This window comes from Crinia signifera, chromosome 1, assembly GCF_055691185.1.
Source record: "Crinia signifera chromosome 1, ASM5569118v1, whole genome shotgun sequence".
Taxonomy (NCBI): Eukaryota; Metazoa; Chordata; class Amphibia; order Anura; family Myobatrachidae; genus Crinia; species Crinia signifera.
In genome coordinates this window covers 406,025,359-406,041,647 of record NC_139217.1, presented here as the reverse complement: position 1 = coordinate 406,041,647, position 16,289 = coordinate 406,025,359, and the positions used below count along the sequence as shown (strand labels likewise).

The 16,289-nt window shown below is 44.1% G+C and overlaps 1 protein-coding gene across 1 annotated transcript in view; it reads right to left on the bottom strand.

Annotated features, from left to right (window-relative positions):
• Positions 1–15,960, bottom strand: part of SLCO4C1 (solute carrier organic anion transporter family member 4C1) — a 61,212-nt gene extending 45,252 nt beyond the window's left edge. The window contains exon 1 of the mRNA XM_083158445.1: positions 15,442–15,960. Within this exon, the coding sequence (XP_083014571.1) occupies positions 15,442–15,853 (412 nt within the window). The 5' untranslated portion in view covers positions 15,854–15,960. The remainder of the gene's footprint in view (positions 1–15,441) is intronic.
• Between the last annotated feature and the right edge of the window lie 329 nt (positions 15,961–16,289).

The following is a 16,289-nucleotide window of genomic DNA, read 5'->3' as shown; positions in this document are numbered from 1 at the left end:
CGTCCACCTCTGGATCAGGCTTTTAATGTGCAGATATGGATGCATTGTATTAGCTTACTACTGGCCCCCATACATAAGAGGATGGGTTGAGGAATTGGAATTAAGTCCCCAATCCATTTTCAGTTGGGATCAGGGATTGTGCATTTGTAACATGTTTATTTTCTCTGATTCTCTGCAATTCCCCAATGGATCACTAATTACCGGTGGATCAGTGGTCTGGCAGTTGGGGATTACGGTCATTACAGTGGATGATGTATGGGGCCTTAAGTGTAGGAATGCTTGTTCACTGTTGTTCTAACAAATATCTAGCATCAGTGGCCCCCCTGCCACCACCGCTTTTCCTGATACCTGCCAGCAGCGTTCCCGGCGCATGTACAATGATGACAGGTGCCGGGACTGGCGCAATTCCAGTACCAAACTTTGTACTGCACTTGCGGCCAGCTTCTATGGACTGCTTCAGCAACAGCCCATAGAAGTGAAATCACGGTCCAGGCACCTGTACGATACAGACGTCAGGGACCAGCGCATGAGCAGTACCGACTTAGGTACTGCGCATGTGCAGACCTCGTATTTTATGGTCTGCTGCGCAGCCCATTGAAAGGCGTCCCGGAGGGAGAGAACACCACCCAATGGGACTGCCTTGGTGACTGGCAGTGGCAGATCAGACTTCAAATAGGAAGTCACTGCCAGTCACAGTGAAGCCAGTGCAGTCTCACAGACTGCATCTGTCTTCACTACAGGATCGGATTTTACCTGGGGGGGGGGGGGGCTGCATCCCTGCAGCCCATAGGTAAAAACCGCCACTGTCTAGCATACTGTATATTTTTACCTCACTATTTTTTCTCATTATTGTATCCTTGTTCAATGAGCCTGTTCCAAGTAAAATTAGTTGTATATGTTGGCACAGAGCATTCTCCCCGTGCTAGTGTCTTACATCCACTGGGAGATGAACCATGGTAATAAGCTTCCATAAAAACAAAACATATAATCATGCTGTACATTCAGCACAACAAGCATGTAACATAAACTAAAGGGAATTCAAGTATGTTTAACTGAATGGATCCTTTATTAATACAATGTGTAATAAAGCAAAGTAAATTGTAAAACGTCACGCAAACCGGCAGATAACTAAGCGTACTGCATATACACAACGGTCAACAAGGGTGAGATTCTATGGTTTGCGCTAAATGCGCATGTTTTATTCGCGCACCACATCGCCGCAAATCGCACTTTTAAAAATCGCACTTTTCAGTCAAAATATTTAATGTGATGCGCATTGGAGGCTGAAAAGTGCGAAGAGGGGCGATTTGCGGCGAAGTGGTGCGTTCTATTTAGTCCTGAAAATGTGCGATTTTCATGTCTGAAAATCGCACATTTGCAGGACAGCGCAAAGTTTTAAAAAAAAACCGAGCGCTGGGTCCCCTGCCCGAGTATAACCTGCCCCGGGCTCACTGAGCCGGTGCTGGTGACATAAAATCAGGGTCCCCGACAAATCGGGGTCCCCTTGATTTCATGAAACCAGCACCAGGCTCAAGGTCCGGCGCTGGTTCCCAAAATATGGGGGACAAAGTGACTAGGGGTCCCCCGTATTTTAAGAACCAGCACCGGACACAACCAGCCAGCAGGGTAATGCCACAGCCGGGGGAAACTTATTATATAAGCTCCCGTGGCCAAAGCATTAACCCCCTGGCTGGTCAGCATGGGCAGGGGTCCTGGGGAAGTGGGGACCCCCCCAATGAAGGGGTCCCCCCCCCTCCAGGACTTACCAGCCCATGCTGATAGTCCGGGGCTGTCCCCGATGCCCCTGGGCGGTGGGCATCGGGCTGATGGCTTGTGTAAAAAAAGAAGTCAAACTATTGTTTTATACTGGCGAACTATGAGTCCCAGCAAGCCTACCCGGCATGCTGGGACTTGGAGAACCACAAGTCCCAGCATGCGGGGCATTAAAGGGCCCACTGGCACTTGTAGTTCAGCAGTACAAAAAATAGTTAACAAAAACACACTGACACACTGTAAAAAAAAAGTTTAATACATACAAAACACACACACACTGATACTTACCTACCTTGAGCCCGTAGGTCGGTCCCTGGGTCCTGGGTCCGGCCTCCGGGGCTCCAGGGCAGAAGAGTCCGGTTCCGGGGCCTTGGTCCTGGTTCCGGGGCTGGTCCTGGGGTTCCGGGGCTCCTGGGCTGCAGAATCCGGGGTCCGGGATCCGAGGTAGTCCCCAGGGGTACCTAAGGAAGCAAATCCAACTCACCTGGTCCCCGGCGACGACCTCGGAATCCTCTCCGATGACAGAGTTGCTCCAATCTGGTATCCGGCTCGCAGGACTTTGACAGACGCTGAGATGTTTCCTCCTCGGCGTCTCTGCACAGAATGATTTCTTGGCCAATCAGGAGCCGAGAAAGTCGGCTCCTGATTGGCCAGAAATCATTCTAACTAGAGACGCCGAGGAGGAAACATCTCTGCTCTAGATGCGCAGAGATGTTACTTCCTCGGCGTCTGTATTCAGAATGATTTCTGGCCAATCAGGAGCCGACTTTCTCGGCTCCTGATTGGCCAAGAATCAGCCGCACACACAGCCCGCAGAGCTGGGTGCCACAGGTGCCATGTGAGACTTCTACAGGTGGGCTCCCTGCATCCCGCCACCTGGCTCTGCGGAGTGCACAGGAAGCCCAGTGCCATCCACTGGAGGCTGAGGGGGGAACCCAGGAGCAGAGCACATAAACAGCTTTACCTTATGCCCGGAGCAGGAGCTGCAGGAAAAGGGGATTTTATGAAAGTGTGAGATCAGCGGGGGGGGGGGGGGGGGGGGTTCCCTTTCCTGTGCTGCCCAAGTAGGGGGGATGACAGGATGCCTCAGTTGGAGGGAGGTGGATCGAGGAAGGCTCAGTAGGGGGGTGGTGGCTTGGAGATGCCTCCGTGAGGGGGGATCAAGGATGCCTCAGTGGGGGGGGGGGGTTGGAAATGCCTGGGGAGGGGGGGGGGGGTTGGAAATGCCTGCACAGGATGCTTTCACACCACATAAATGGCATAGAAATGGTAAAATACCGTTTCAGATATGCAGTGTGAAAGGGGTTAAGAGCTGTCTGACCCATTTTTAGAAACTTTTAAAAATACCGTCCGTTTTTGCGGTCTAAAAGCAGCATAATTTGTAGATTACAGGTCTACTGTACAACAAGGGTTTTATTTAGAGATAAAGTAAAAATAATATGTGGGGCATAGGCATCTGTATTGAGATTTGAGTGTATCTTAATCATCCAGCCACTAAATTAGGATTACTGTAGTAAAGGGTGGCAGCTGCTGACTTTGGACTGCAGTTTTTCTCCTAAAGGGACAGATGCACTAATTAAATATTAATTGGAAGGTGCACCTAAAGGGATAATGGGGGTTATTCAGATCTAAAGCTGTGTACGCACGGTGCGATTTGCACCAGCGACCAGCAATTGTTAGCCATAATCAGAGGAGCATGCTGCTGCGACCAGCGACCATGAAGGGCAGGCAGCGGGAGTGCGCCCCCCGCGATTTATCTCCCACAGCACAGCACAGCACACTGGCAATATGTGCTGAAATCGCCCCCTTGTGTACACAGCTTAACTGCATGGCTGCAATTTTGCATTCCCTGCAATAAAATTTAGCTATTTTTTTCATTACTGCCCCTACGCAATTTCATTGACAGGAAGCCGGCATTTGTGTGTGGTAATTGTCCATTTTCTGTAAGTGCCAGGAAAAACGTAGATGTGCCCAGGAATTTGGAGGGAAGTCTTGTGACATCAGCTCCGATCCGGAACAGCCTGTTTCTATGGCACCCGCTGAGTAAGTCCTGGGCTATGGACAAAGGCACACACTGGAAAAATCATTCGCTTGTGATCGACTTGTGTATGGATTTGCAGCTAATTGCCGATACAGCTAATTTTCACAAAGCCGTGCTCGTATGCACTACTTTCAGTTTAGGCTCTGGTGCGATGCGCATGTGAAACACCTAGTACATGGGCACCTTTAGGCTTGTCCTACACTACAGGGATTCATACCTCCCAACTTTGCCTGAGCTGGAGGCGGGACGTAGCTGTGCGCGGCGTAGGCGTGCCGGATATTTCGAGGGGCGTGACCTAATTTCGGGGGCATGGCCTATACTCGCGGCTCTCCCGCGAGGCCACGCCCCCATTTTGCCGCTATGGGGGCATGACCCAGAGGCTCTGTGAGCCTCTAGCCATGCCCCCAGCCCCCTGGCATGCGCACAGCGTTTATTCCCCGCTGCTTAGCAGCGGACAGGGAGGACTCCCAACAGCCCCCCCTCACCACGGGACACTGCCGGCCGCGGGAGGGACAGCGGGACAGGCCCTGGTAATTGGGACTGTCCCGCTGTAATCGGGACTGTTGGGAGGTATGGGGATTAGCAGCACTACTGGTCCAGGTAGGCCTTATTATCTCATAGGGAGGCAAGTCAGGATACCAAGGGGCCTTGGAGAGATAAAGTACCAGCCAATAAGCTAATTGCATTTAACAGGCTATCTGAAAAAATGACAGGAGCTGGTTGGTTGGTATTTTTACTCTGTCCGCTGTATCTCTCTCCAAGACTAATTAAATTGATCAACTACTTTAATACCTACTTTATCGGTGATGTTTGAGAGTAGGCCTCCATCTAGGCCTGCTTGGTTTGTATTTGCAGATGACCTCAGCATGCTTTCTTTGCCATTATGCCTGAATTTTGTTCCCCGCCATTTAAGTCTCCTAATGAATATTTTTATTTTTGTTCATTTGGGTTTCTGACATACCTGTATGTTGACATGGGCAGTCTGGCATCAGCCGTTATGCATTTAAGAAAAAGGGGTGTGTCCCTAGGGGCACCTAGGAGCGCGGGGGGCACTGTGCCAGGTGATGTGTATCACGGATTTAAGAATAGGGCAAGGCTGCTGCTTCTTTAGTTAAGAGGATGTGTAGCCTCTTATTAGTAGGAGAAACAAACAGGGAGTGACTTAATCCCAGAATATGGGACGCTGTCACTTTAAGAAGCGCAGGTCTGCCTTATTTTTTACAATATTAATATACACAATTGCTATAATAATAAATTTGTATTTATTAAAAAATATACATATTATTATGAAGTGCACTTCAACATATCAATCAATAGTACATAAAATCCACATACATGACAAACAACAAATAACATAAATGGCTGGCTGGGTGTTATGAGGCAATTTGGCAGGCTTTATGGCATGATAATAATTCTTTGTTTAAGATTTATAATCCTTGGTATAGTTACCTTACCAGTCCTGGTCAAAGTCAGTGTTCTCCAGCAATAGATTTATGGATATGGATGCCTCCTGAAGCAGATGTAATTCTTAAACAAAGAATTATTATCATGCCATAAAGCCTGCCAAATTGCCTCATAACACCCAGCCAGCCATTTATGTTATTTGTTGTTTGTCATGTATGTGGATTTTATGTACTATTGATTGATATGTTGAAGTGCACTTCATAATAATATGTATATTTTTTAATAAATACAAATTTATTATTATAGCAATTGTGTATATTAATATTGTAAAAAATAAGGCAGACCTGCGCTTCTTAAAGTGACAGCGTCCCATATTCTGGGATTAAGTCACTCCCTGTTCGTTATGCATTTAGGTGCAACTCTTTCCCCACAAACCATAGCTTCCCCTGAAAAATGTATGTTATTTCAACAAAGCAAATCAGATGCACATCGTGATTGTTTTAGCACCAGCGATATATTACAAGAAAATTTCTTGATATAGACATATTTGCCAGCCCCTGTAGTACAGCCCATCAGGTAAATCCCAAAAATAAAATAAAAATAGCACATCAGACAGAAGGGCTTCCAGGCAGCTGCCGTGGCATACAAGGGATTGGTGCGACTTATGGCTCAGACAAGTTGCAGTAGTGTATGGTGGCCTTAACAATGATTATTATTTACATCAGGAGCTAATTCAGCCCCAAAAGCACATTAGCAAAATTTGCAAATTGCAACTTTTGTACTGTACACATGCACCGGAGCAACTGTGCGTTCGCATTGCAAAAAATACATCTACCGCCACATACATCATTGCTGCAGTCACGCCAAACAGCCGTCCCAACGAGCCAGATCACATGAAAATCTTATAACTTTTTTTTTTTACAAAAATTATATTAATCGCAACGTGATACAACTAGGATGCACATATGGAAGGTGCTGATTAAACTAATATATGATTCAAGCACATACGTGCCTACCCTCCTAAAATGGGCGGAAGGCTCCTGAAAATCGCGTGGCCTTCGCCAGGAAGGTGGACAAGTCTCCCGCATGCTCACTGGAGCCCCCGCATCCCACTTTTCCCATGAGACAGATGCCAGAATTTGCAGCTCTTCGTGATGGAAGGTTACAATGACAGAAATTGCATTATTTTAGCCGTGCCCCCTGTGTGCAGTATTTAGATGGAATGGAAAGGGCTTGGTGACACCAGCATTGTCTCTGCCCTGCCGACCTGCAGCAGCAGTGTGTATGGGCCTTAAGATGTATTTTCATCAAAAAGATGCCAGAGTTTCATGGTAGGGACCTATAGATCGATGTTTTGGGCATCGATAGGGGAGGGTAAAATAGTTTAATGCCATCGATGGACAGCATCCGATGGCAATGTTTTTGTTCCCCCCCCGGCCAGTTGGACAGTCAGTCACACAGTCCGTCTCCTGCCTACCACTGTATTCATAAAAAATTACACCCTAAGGACAGTGGACCCCACCCTGTCATGGGCCCCGCACAGTCCCATCACGTACCATGCCCCCCTCTGTTAGTCATGCTGGACCACCCCCATCCCACTCCCTCCTGAGTCCCTCCTCGGCTCGCCCCCCAGCGGTTATGAATACTGAGCATTGACATATTTCAATGTTGAGTATGGAGTACGGTGAGCGTGGAGTATGATGCCTGCCGGTGGTGCCCGGCCGGGAGGTGCGTGCATGCACAGAAGAAACTTGAACTAGATATATCTAGCTAAGTGATGGCGGAAACTAAAGATGGCCTGTGATAGAATAGTTGATAGCCATTGCTATAAAGGCCATTGATGTTAACCATCGATGGGAGATATGTCGATGGCCATCCCTACTGTTTGGGGCCACTGCAGCACTTATGTATGAGGACACATCTGTATAAAGGTTCTGTATCTGTAAGCACAATCATAACCTCAAATTCAACTTATGTATTCAGGAAAGCACCTGCTGTTTATACACTCGGAGCATAAGCAACTTGCTGAACTATTTCTAGCTCCCGCTAAACCAGTCTAGTAACAACCTCTGCACTAACTTAATATGAAAAAAAGCTACCGTACAAGGTTGTCAGGAGCTTACTGGATTAACATAACACAGCAAGCTTAACATAATGAGAGATGTTTTATGGTAATTAATTAAAGCATACAGAATGAAAATATTGTCCAATGTGTACAAATAAGAATAATTATATTAAATGACTTCCTCTTAAAACATTGCAGAGCAAGAAAAGCCTGAAAATGAAAGGTGTTTGTGATACTCTAAAATATCTGACTGGTTATAAAAACATATAAGACAATCTAAAAATATGCGGAAAACAAAGACACGCCTAAATGACTCATTAAACTGAATTTGCATAAACACTTTGCATTGTGCATAGTTTGCAATTATAATACAAGTAATTAGCAATTATTTAAAACACACTGTTTCCAAGCAAGTAATCAGATATTCCCAAAGTCATGTGCAGAGAGCCTGGCCAGGCCCAGGTATTTGTCTGGGGGTGTGGTCTAATCATGCGAGGTGTGGCCATGCACCCTTAAATTAAGTCTGATGTGTCCAGGTTTCTTCCACAGTTTTCAGGATAAGATGTGCCACTTGTAGAGAAGCACGGAGGTGAGTCTCCCTGCTCAGTTTGCAATACAGTAGGTGCGCAATGTCATTTTTAAAAGGATACAGATAGGACACATTGGGGCAGATGTATTAAGCCTTAACAAGAGATAAATGCAAGGGTGATAAGGAGATTTAAACATCCAGCTAATCAGCTCCTTACTTACTTTTTTCAAACACAGCCTGTAACGTGGCAGTTAGCAGGAGATTGGCTGGATGTTTATCTCTCTTTATCACCCTTGCATTTATCTCTTGTTATGGCTTAATACATCTGCCCCATTCTTTGGAGTATTCGCTGTTTTGCAGGAGGTCACATTGTTTTCAGGTGTAGTATAAGTCGACATTGCCTAGGTTGACACCAAACACCGAGAGGTCGACAGTGACAAAAGATTGACTCCAGCAAATGTTGACACAGAAAAGGTCAACATATTAAAAGGTCAACATGAGGTTTCACATCTGTGTGGTGCCAATGTTGACACCTGAACATGTGGACCCACAATTAGTGTCCCGCTTTGCTCACCATGCTTTGTGCCTGGTGCCTTGCTCCAATACTCCTTAGCTCAGCACACTTTGCCAATCCATGTTGGATGGTTAAGTATTGAAAAGTTTAAAAAAATTCACAAAAATTCCTCATATTATTAATATTATTATTATCTGACCAAGCCATCCCCACAAGGCCACACACCCTTTGAGCATCTCATTTTCAAAAGTTTAAATATTGGGGAGGGATGTTATGGGGCTGTCCTAAAAATAAGACCAGCGAGTGGCACTGTGGGTCATGAAATGGAGGAATTAGAGAGTGCTCAATGTGGCCATGCCGACCTTAGTGTTAAGGCTTTGACCAACTTCATGACACGCCCCTCTTTCTGCATATGAGAGTGCTCAGGCTATGGTATATAGTTCCATGGTATATCAGCATGATGGTACATACTCTTCATATGTGTATTCACTACTTATTCACATACTTTTAAATATGTCTGTGTGAAAAACAAGTGGTTATGTACCATTAATATTCCCTTTTATGCTATTAATGTATGTGTAGCATTTTAGTTCCATTTCATGGTGGGGAATGATCTCACCTTTGTGGTTTATTATTGCCTTGTGTTGGGAAGACTTTTCACAGTTGCTTTGTTTTCATGCTGCTATGTTTCAGCATTATGCACCCAATCATTAAAATCCAGTAGCAAGCAAGTACAAAGCACTATAATTAACATAACCAGTTTAGTAGCATAATATAATATATCAAGCCATGCCCTGACTTAGCCTCCTTTGAGGCCACATTTAAAGTAGGGATATTTTGCTGTTAAAGTCTGCATATAGATTAGCTGTAAATGAAGAGATTCACAATTATTTAGTGCATCTATTGCAGCCTTTATTGTGACTGCTAATTATAACTTACACTGTAGGCAGGTACACGGGTTTTATTTCATGGCTCAACTGCAATGACATTTTAAGTACCAGCCTGGATTTCTGGCCAACTCGATCTTCAAGTGTTTACCCAGACAGCACTCACCCTCTCTACACCTAGCTTCATTGATGGTGTCATTAAAACAGGGTGGAAAAAATGCATACATGTTTATGTCACATATCAACTAAGGGCCTTATTCAGATAATAAATACAAAATATCTCTCGATGCAGAATGACCTGAAAGCACTTAAACCAGGGTTGCCAACCCTCCCAGAATGGGGTCACCCTTCCGGCACCCTTGAAAGGGAGGGGTGGGGCTAAAGATGCAAATTGTGCCATTTAGCCCCGTCCCCTTTCAAGAAGATATGCAAATTGTGGGATTTGCAGTACTGGCGGGTAGGGCTTGATGATGTCTTCAGCAAGCCCCGCCCCCGAAGTGCTGCTGAAGAGGGGACTGAAAGGAGACTGAAAGTAGGCAACTCTGACTTAAACATTTTGCTCAGTTAGCCTTATAAAGAAGACATTAGAGGCTGCATATATTATCAGCTGTAAAACTGTGGTCAAACCTCAGAATACTTTTTAGGGGTTTGTTGCATAAAAGTGATCAGTGATAGATTGCTAGGGTACTGGTATGCAACAAACTCCACAAAATGACCTTGTTCCAAATAGGCAATATATTGTAATCAGCAATATAATTGTACTATCTGGAATTTAATCAAGGATCCCGGGGAGGGGTGGGGATGGTGTAGCGAGCAGGGATCAATTAAAAATACCGCATTTGCATGTGCATTACACCAGATGGTATTTTTCATTGTTCTGTTTTTTTTTTTTATGAAGTGTGGACACACCTCCCAGATTTAGCCACACAGTACCCAGACCCTGTGGATTTCTCAATGGCCCTGTGTCTACTATAAGTACATAGGGGGTTATTCTAGTTCACTCTTTCTGACAAATTCCTTCTTAGTTGGACAAAACCATGTGCACTGCAGGGGGGCAGATGTAACTTGTGCAGAGAGAGTTAGATTTGGGTGCGGTTTTACTTCAAAGTAAGATCTATATTGCAGTGTAAAAATAAAGCAGCCAGTATTTACCCTGCACAGAAACAAAATAACTCACCCAAATCTAATTCTCTCTGCACATGTTACATATGCCCCCCCCCCCCTGCAGTGCACATGGTTTATTCCATCTAAGAAGGATTTTGTCAGAGTGAACTAGAATAAGGCCCATAGTGCAGGATGTGAGTTGTCTGATTGCTCTTTAAATGCTGCAATAGATCAGCAACCACAAGTGCTTTGTTCACACTGTCCTTCCTGTAATTTAGGAATGTATTACTGACTTTCATCAGTGATCAGAGTCCATACATGCACAACATGTTCAGACACTCTGCATTTTTAGCAAGGTAGCCAGTGCCTAAGGACACTACTACTGTAGGGGTTATCAGAAATGTAACCCTCAGTGACTTGTTTTGAAATAAGTCGATTTTCACACAATCATACCACATCCCATTCTTGGTTTTGATGTGATAAATTACAATTGTGAGGTGACAAATTATCTACAGCTCTGTGAGTTGTATTAACAGTAAATTAGTAGCATGAATGGTAAATACAGTATGGGCCTTATTCTATTTCACTCTTTCTGACAAAATCCTTCTTAGATGGACAAAACCATGTGCACTGCAGGTGGGGCAGATGTAACATGTGCAGAGAGAATTAGATTTGGGTGAGTTATTTTGTTTCTGTGCAGGGTAAATACTGACTGCTTTATTTTTACACTGCAATATAGATCTCACTTTGAAGTAAAACCCCACCCAAATCTAATTATATCTGCACAAGTAACATCTGTCCCACCTGCAGTGCATATGGTTTTGTCCATCTAAGAAGGATTTTGTCAGAAAGAGTGAACTAGAATAAGGCCCTATGTGAGAGAGTAAGAATGGTGTGTGATGTGGATACTGTGAGGTAAATGCACAATAGTTTGGTTATTACAATATTGTGTTGGTTTGCCCCTTCATATGTAAAATACACTTCTGTTATTCATTTATCATGTATCTTATTAATTTAAGTAAAATAAAAAAATTAGTGAGGGAACCCTATCCCTCCCTACACTATTAATCCTTCTGCATTCACATCCAACTGTTCGGGTGCAAACATTGTTGCAATTTGTGTTTTGTTTTTTTCGTTTTCTAAAAAACTTCAGTTGAATGCAAATCGGACATTACTGCTCCAGCACTGAATGCACAGAACAACATAAGGATATTCATCCATGTTCTTAGCTGTTTGCGCTCTTGAACTAGTTCTAGATACAGTATGCCTGAAGAACTCTTCATAAACTACCACTCTGCCAACACACCCACCCTGATATTAACCATCCTGTTACCATCCAAATATGCCCTTCTCTGTATCCTCCTCATTGTTTCATGCACTTACCACTCATAGCGTATAATTCAGAAATCTATCTATTCCCAATAGTTTACTGACATCTCTGATGTTTCCAGACCATTTTTCATTTTAATCAAATGAGCAGTTTTATCATATTAATATTTTTATTATTATTATTATTATTATTATTAATTGTTCTCAGGGTGTATCACAGCTTTCTAATATTTCAAAACAGCAGAATGAATGTAATAAATTGTGAATGTAAAATACAGAGAAAATTATACCAAACAAAAGCTGAGAAAAATAAAATATATCACATACAGAGAAAATTATACCAAACAAAAGCTGAGAAAAATGAAATATATCACATCATTTCATAAACACGGTGGGCGTTCCCCTGCAGACGCAGGCAGGGCGATGCCTGCTTGGGGCAGGTGGCTGACATCACATGACATCAGCATCCGCTCAGAATTCAGCACTCTACGGGCATAATAAAAGTAATTCTAGACTGACTTTTATTAGTGAACGACCATCAAATTACTTTTCAGCCAGGCGGCCACATGCAGGTGGATATGTTACCGTACACATCCCCTCACATGTTACTGAGGGGATTCCCACTGCGGGGGGGACACAGATGTAAGGCTGGGCGGCGTGCTTCGTTTACCTCTACGCTGGGCTGCAATTACACACAGCCTAGCGGACAGGTCTGAATCAGGCCCTTAGAGAATAGACTGCTAGGATGTAGGCTCTGTGCAAGCCCACTTCTCGCTGGCAGTGGCCGCAGCACTGCAGACTGTCAGATTTAACTTATGGTAGTGGTGAAGCCAATGTCTGTGCCTTCCAGGAGCAGGCAGGAGATCGCTATCTGAGTAATGAAGCATAGGTCAGGATGGTGATTCAGTTCTGTGTCTCCAAATACAGCCCTCTGATCTGACATGCGGGCAGGAGACATGTTTTTCCTTCAGACGCCTCCTGCATGCATTAGCATATTTTTACACAGCAGCTGCGTCCAAAACTCAGCTACTGTACAGAACCGTCCATCTCCGAATGAGCCGCACAGCTCAGCAAAACATATAAAAATAAGAATAGCTCTTCCCTCGTGTTGTCAAAGCCCTCTTCTCTTCACATGTCACTCACAGCTCACCCATACTCAAACACTCAGTGACCATCTTCGTCCGCATACCCATCTCCATCATTGGCCACAAGCCTCTAGTATGTTGATTGAGTCCTCACTACTTATATTTAAGTTGTAATGTGTATAGAACTGTGGCGCTCTTTATTTGTACTCTATTTTTTTTATTTATTTAATGTAATACTGTTTTGTCTCCCTGTACTGTTCCTTTGTACGGCGCTGCAAAACACTTGTGGCGCCTTATAAATACAATTATAATTATAATAATAATAGCTGTCAGCAGTTGATACTCAGTCAAGCAAGTGAGTAGCATTGTTTATTTGCTTTCAAGCGTCGTGTAAGTATTTGGTAACATGGCCTTTCCATACAAATCATCGACACTTGACAGCTAATGGAACCATGGGAAGCTACAGCAAGTGTTGTCCCTCTGAAGATGATCGGTGCAGAAGAGATGACGGGCACAGTACAACTTCTCTTGTTTGCAATTTTCAGTTAATAACATTTTACATATCATTAGCAACTCTGCATTTTTCGAAGTAACCTTTATAATGTTAGGGTTACTTAACTAAAGCCCTGTACACTCGGGTGACCCATCCTCCATGCTCAGCTCAGCACACAACGCGGTACACCCACGATGCACCCTGCTATGCTGTGTGCTGAGCGATCGTACAGTGGAGATTTGCCTATTGTTTATAGGCAAAGTGCTGCGATCTAGCAGGAAAGCTAGTGCAAACACTGGCTTTCCCTGCGGGGATAGCGACGTGCGGGACTGCACATCGCCATCACTGCAGGGCATACACATAGAGCGATCCCTGCTCCTTTTCTAAGCAATCTAGTCAGATCGCTTAGAAAAGTGGCTGAAATTGCCCCATGTGTATGCTGTTTTACACAGAAGTTATGTATTTATTATTTATTAACATTTGCTAATATAGCGCCATATTGGTAAATTGGTAAATTGGTAAATTGCACTTTAACATGTACAGTAGTTCACAACCTATGGTACAATCATGTAGCCAAATTAGGGGTCTATATATTAATGGAATAAAACACTTTAATCCTTTTTAGCTGGTGAAAGCAATCCATGCATTATCTCGATATACTGTATACTGTCCAGAAATCACAGATTTCTTTACCTCATGTACCTGCAGTCCACACAGATCACAAAGGCAGTTATGCAGATTTGTCATTTATAAATTGGATCTTTTACTCAGAAAAGAATGCCCCCCCCCCCCACACCCCACCCCCTGAATAGAGGTTTAAGGTATGCTCTAGACCAGGCCTGGCCAACCTGTGGCTCTCCAGTTGTTGTGAAACTACACATCCCAGCATGCATTGCTACAGTTTTAGCATTCTCTAATAGCAAAACTGTGGCAAAGGCATTCTGGGACCTGTAGTTTCACAACAGCTGGAGAGCTACATGATGGCCAGGCCTGCTCTTGACTTTAAGGGTGAAATGTAATAGGATGAGAGAATCATAAAGTGAGAGATTTGGTAAGAAATCTCCAGGTTTTTTTTTAAATGTGGCAATCATGTACAGCAAACTGGTTTTGCAGTGTAAATGATTACCGGTTTTAAAATAACTGGAGATTTTTTACTTTCTGATTCTCTCATCCTATTACATTTCACCCTAAGTTCCTTCCCTTCTGTTCTCACAGCCCACTTCTTGTATTTCAATTACAGCTCTTTTGCTCACCTACCATCTATACCTGCATCAAAGCTTTAAATGATACTCTGTAAACTGTAAAGACTATTTTCATTCATTATCTCTGGAATCTTCAATCCAGGTAACATGACTAGATATTGAACATCAACTATTCTCAATCTAAGTGCTTCAAAAATAAAAACCAGATAGAGGACTCTTTAGATAAATATTGAACTATTTTATCATTTAAATTGATTTGCAAAGATCTTCAGTGATTTTGAGGGATCACACAAATATCACACTTTTTTTAGTCCTAAAATGTAGTTATGTTAAGTAATACAATCCCACTTTTCATAACTACTTTCCTAGTGTTACAGATGGAGCAGCTCCTGGCGACAGAATCGCCATTTGCCACCTCGCACCAGCCAATGGAAGGGGGGTGCGCACCCCGTTGCGTCTGAGCCCTCCATCACCCACTGCTGGTCCTCTGCACCTCCCTGCAGCTCCCACCAGTTGCCCTCACTCCCTACATATCTCCCTGAAGCAGAGGTGGGCAGGGAAGCTGCTCCCAGCGGCCTTGCTGACGGGGACACGCAGCATGTAAGATACTCATCAGATGGAGCTTCTGTCTGGCAGCCTGCACCAGCTCAGCACATCTGGCGACCCTGCAGGCTGGCTGGCAGGCACTCCATCTGTATATATAAAAAGCTTTAAATATCAAAATGATGCATACACACATATAAATAGGAAACACCTTGCTATATCCTACTGTATGAATGAACTTGGTACTGTAGTTTGCATCCAGATATTAATAAAAATGAGTTACATTCATTTGCTTTGTTATTCTTTTTCCTACAGTTAGTAAAGCTGGCAATGAGTGCAGCTGTATGCAGCATTGATCTATCTAGTGCACAATATACTATACACTACATATGATCATGTACGTTTGCATGAAGGCTGCAGATGTGACAAGTAATCAGGAATCAGGGAAGGAATAAATGCACTGAGAACGCACCTTGCATAATTGCCAGCAGGCTGTACATCAGTAAATATCCTTTGGGATTGTTACAGCATTGCAGGACCCTTGGTGTAAAACTCCCCCATCCACAGGGTCCCTCTTTGAACTCCTCTTTGTCATGGTGGTCCTGAGCTGGATCCTCTTTTACCACTACTTTTCCATTATCTACTGTCTTCAAGCCCACTTCAGCAAGAGAGGTGAAGGCAGGGTTGTCTATGCCTTCATCCATGATGTAGACCTCACTGATTAGCCTGGGGGCAGAGGGTCTCAGGTGATGTTTGAAAGATTGTTGGCTTGGCAGCAGCTCCTCGGAGAAGTTATCTGTACATGTTGCAGCTGTCTCTTTCCTGCTGCTGTTGGGTATGTGAAGCAAGACTAGATGATCTCTGTCAGACATGAGTTGTGTCATTTAAAGGTGGAGAATCCTTTTTTTTTTTTTGGCTCCAGTTTGGAATGACTTCACCCTTCGGCCCGTGCACACTTTCCTCCTCCCTCCTGTGCATCCCTACCTACAGCATGGATAACATGTCAGCAATACATACACACCTCTTCCCTGTATACACACCTCTCCTCCATACACACACACCTCTCCCTCCCTCCTGTGCATCCCTACCTACAGCATGGATAACATGTCTGCAATACATACACACCTCTTCCCTGTATACACACCTCTCCTCCGTACACACACACCTCTCGCTCCCTCCTGTGCCTCCCTATCTGGTAGCATGGATTACTTAGCAGGTAGAGCCTGCTCTTCCTGTCTGCCCCCTGCCTGGTGTGCATCTCCTGCTACAGACTGCTATTTTTTTCTAAAATAAAAAGTAGAAGTTGTGGTTTTCTTATTT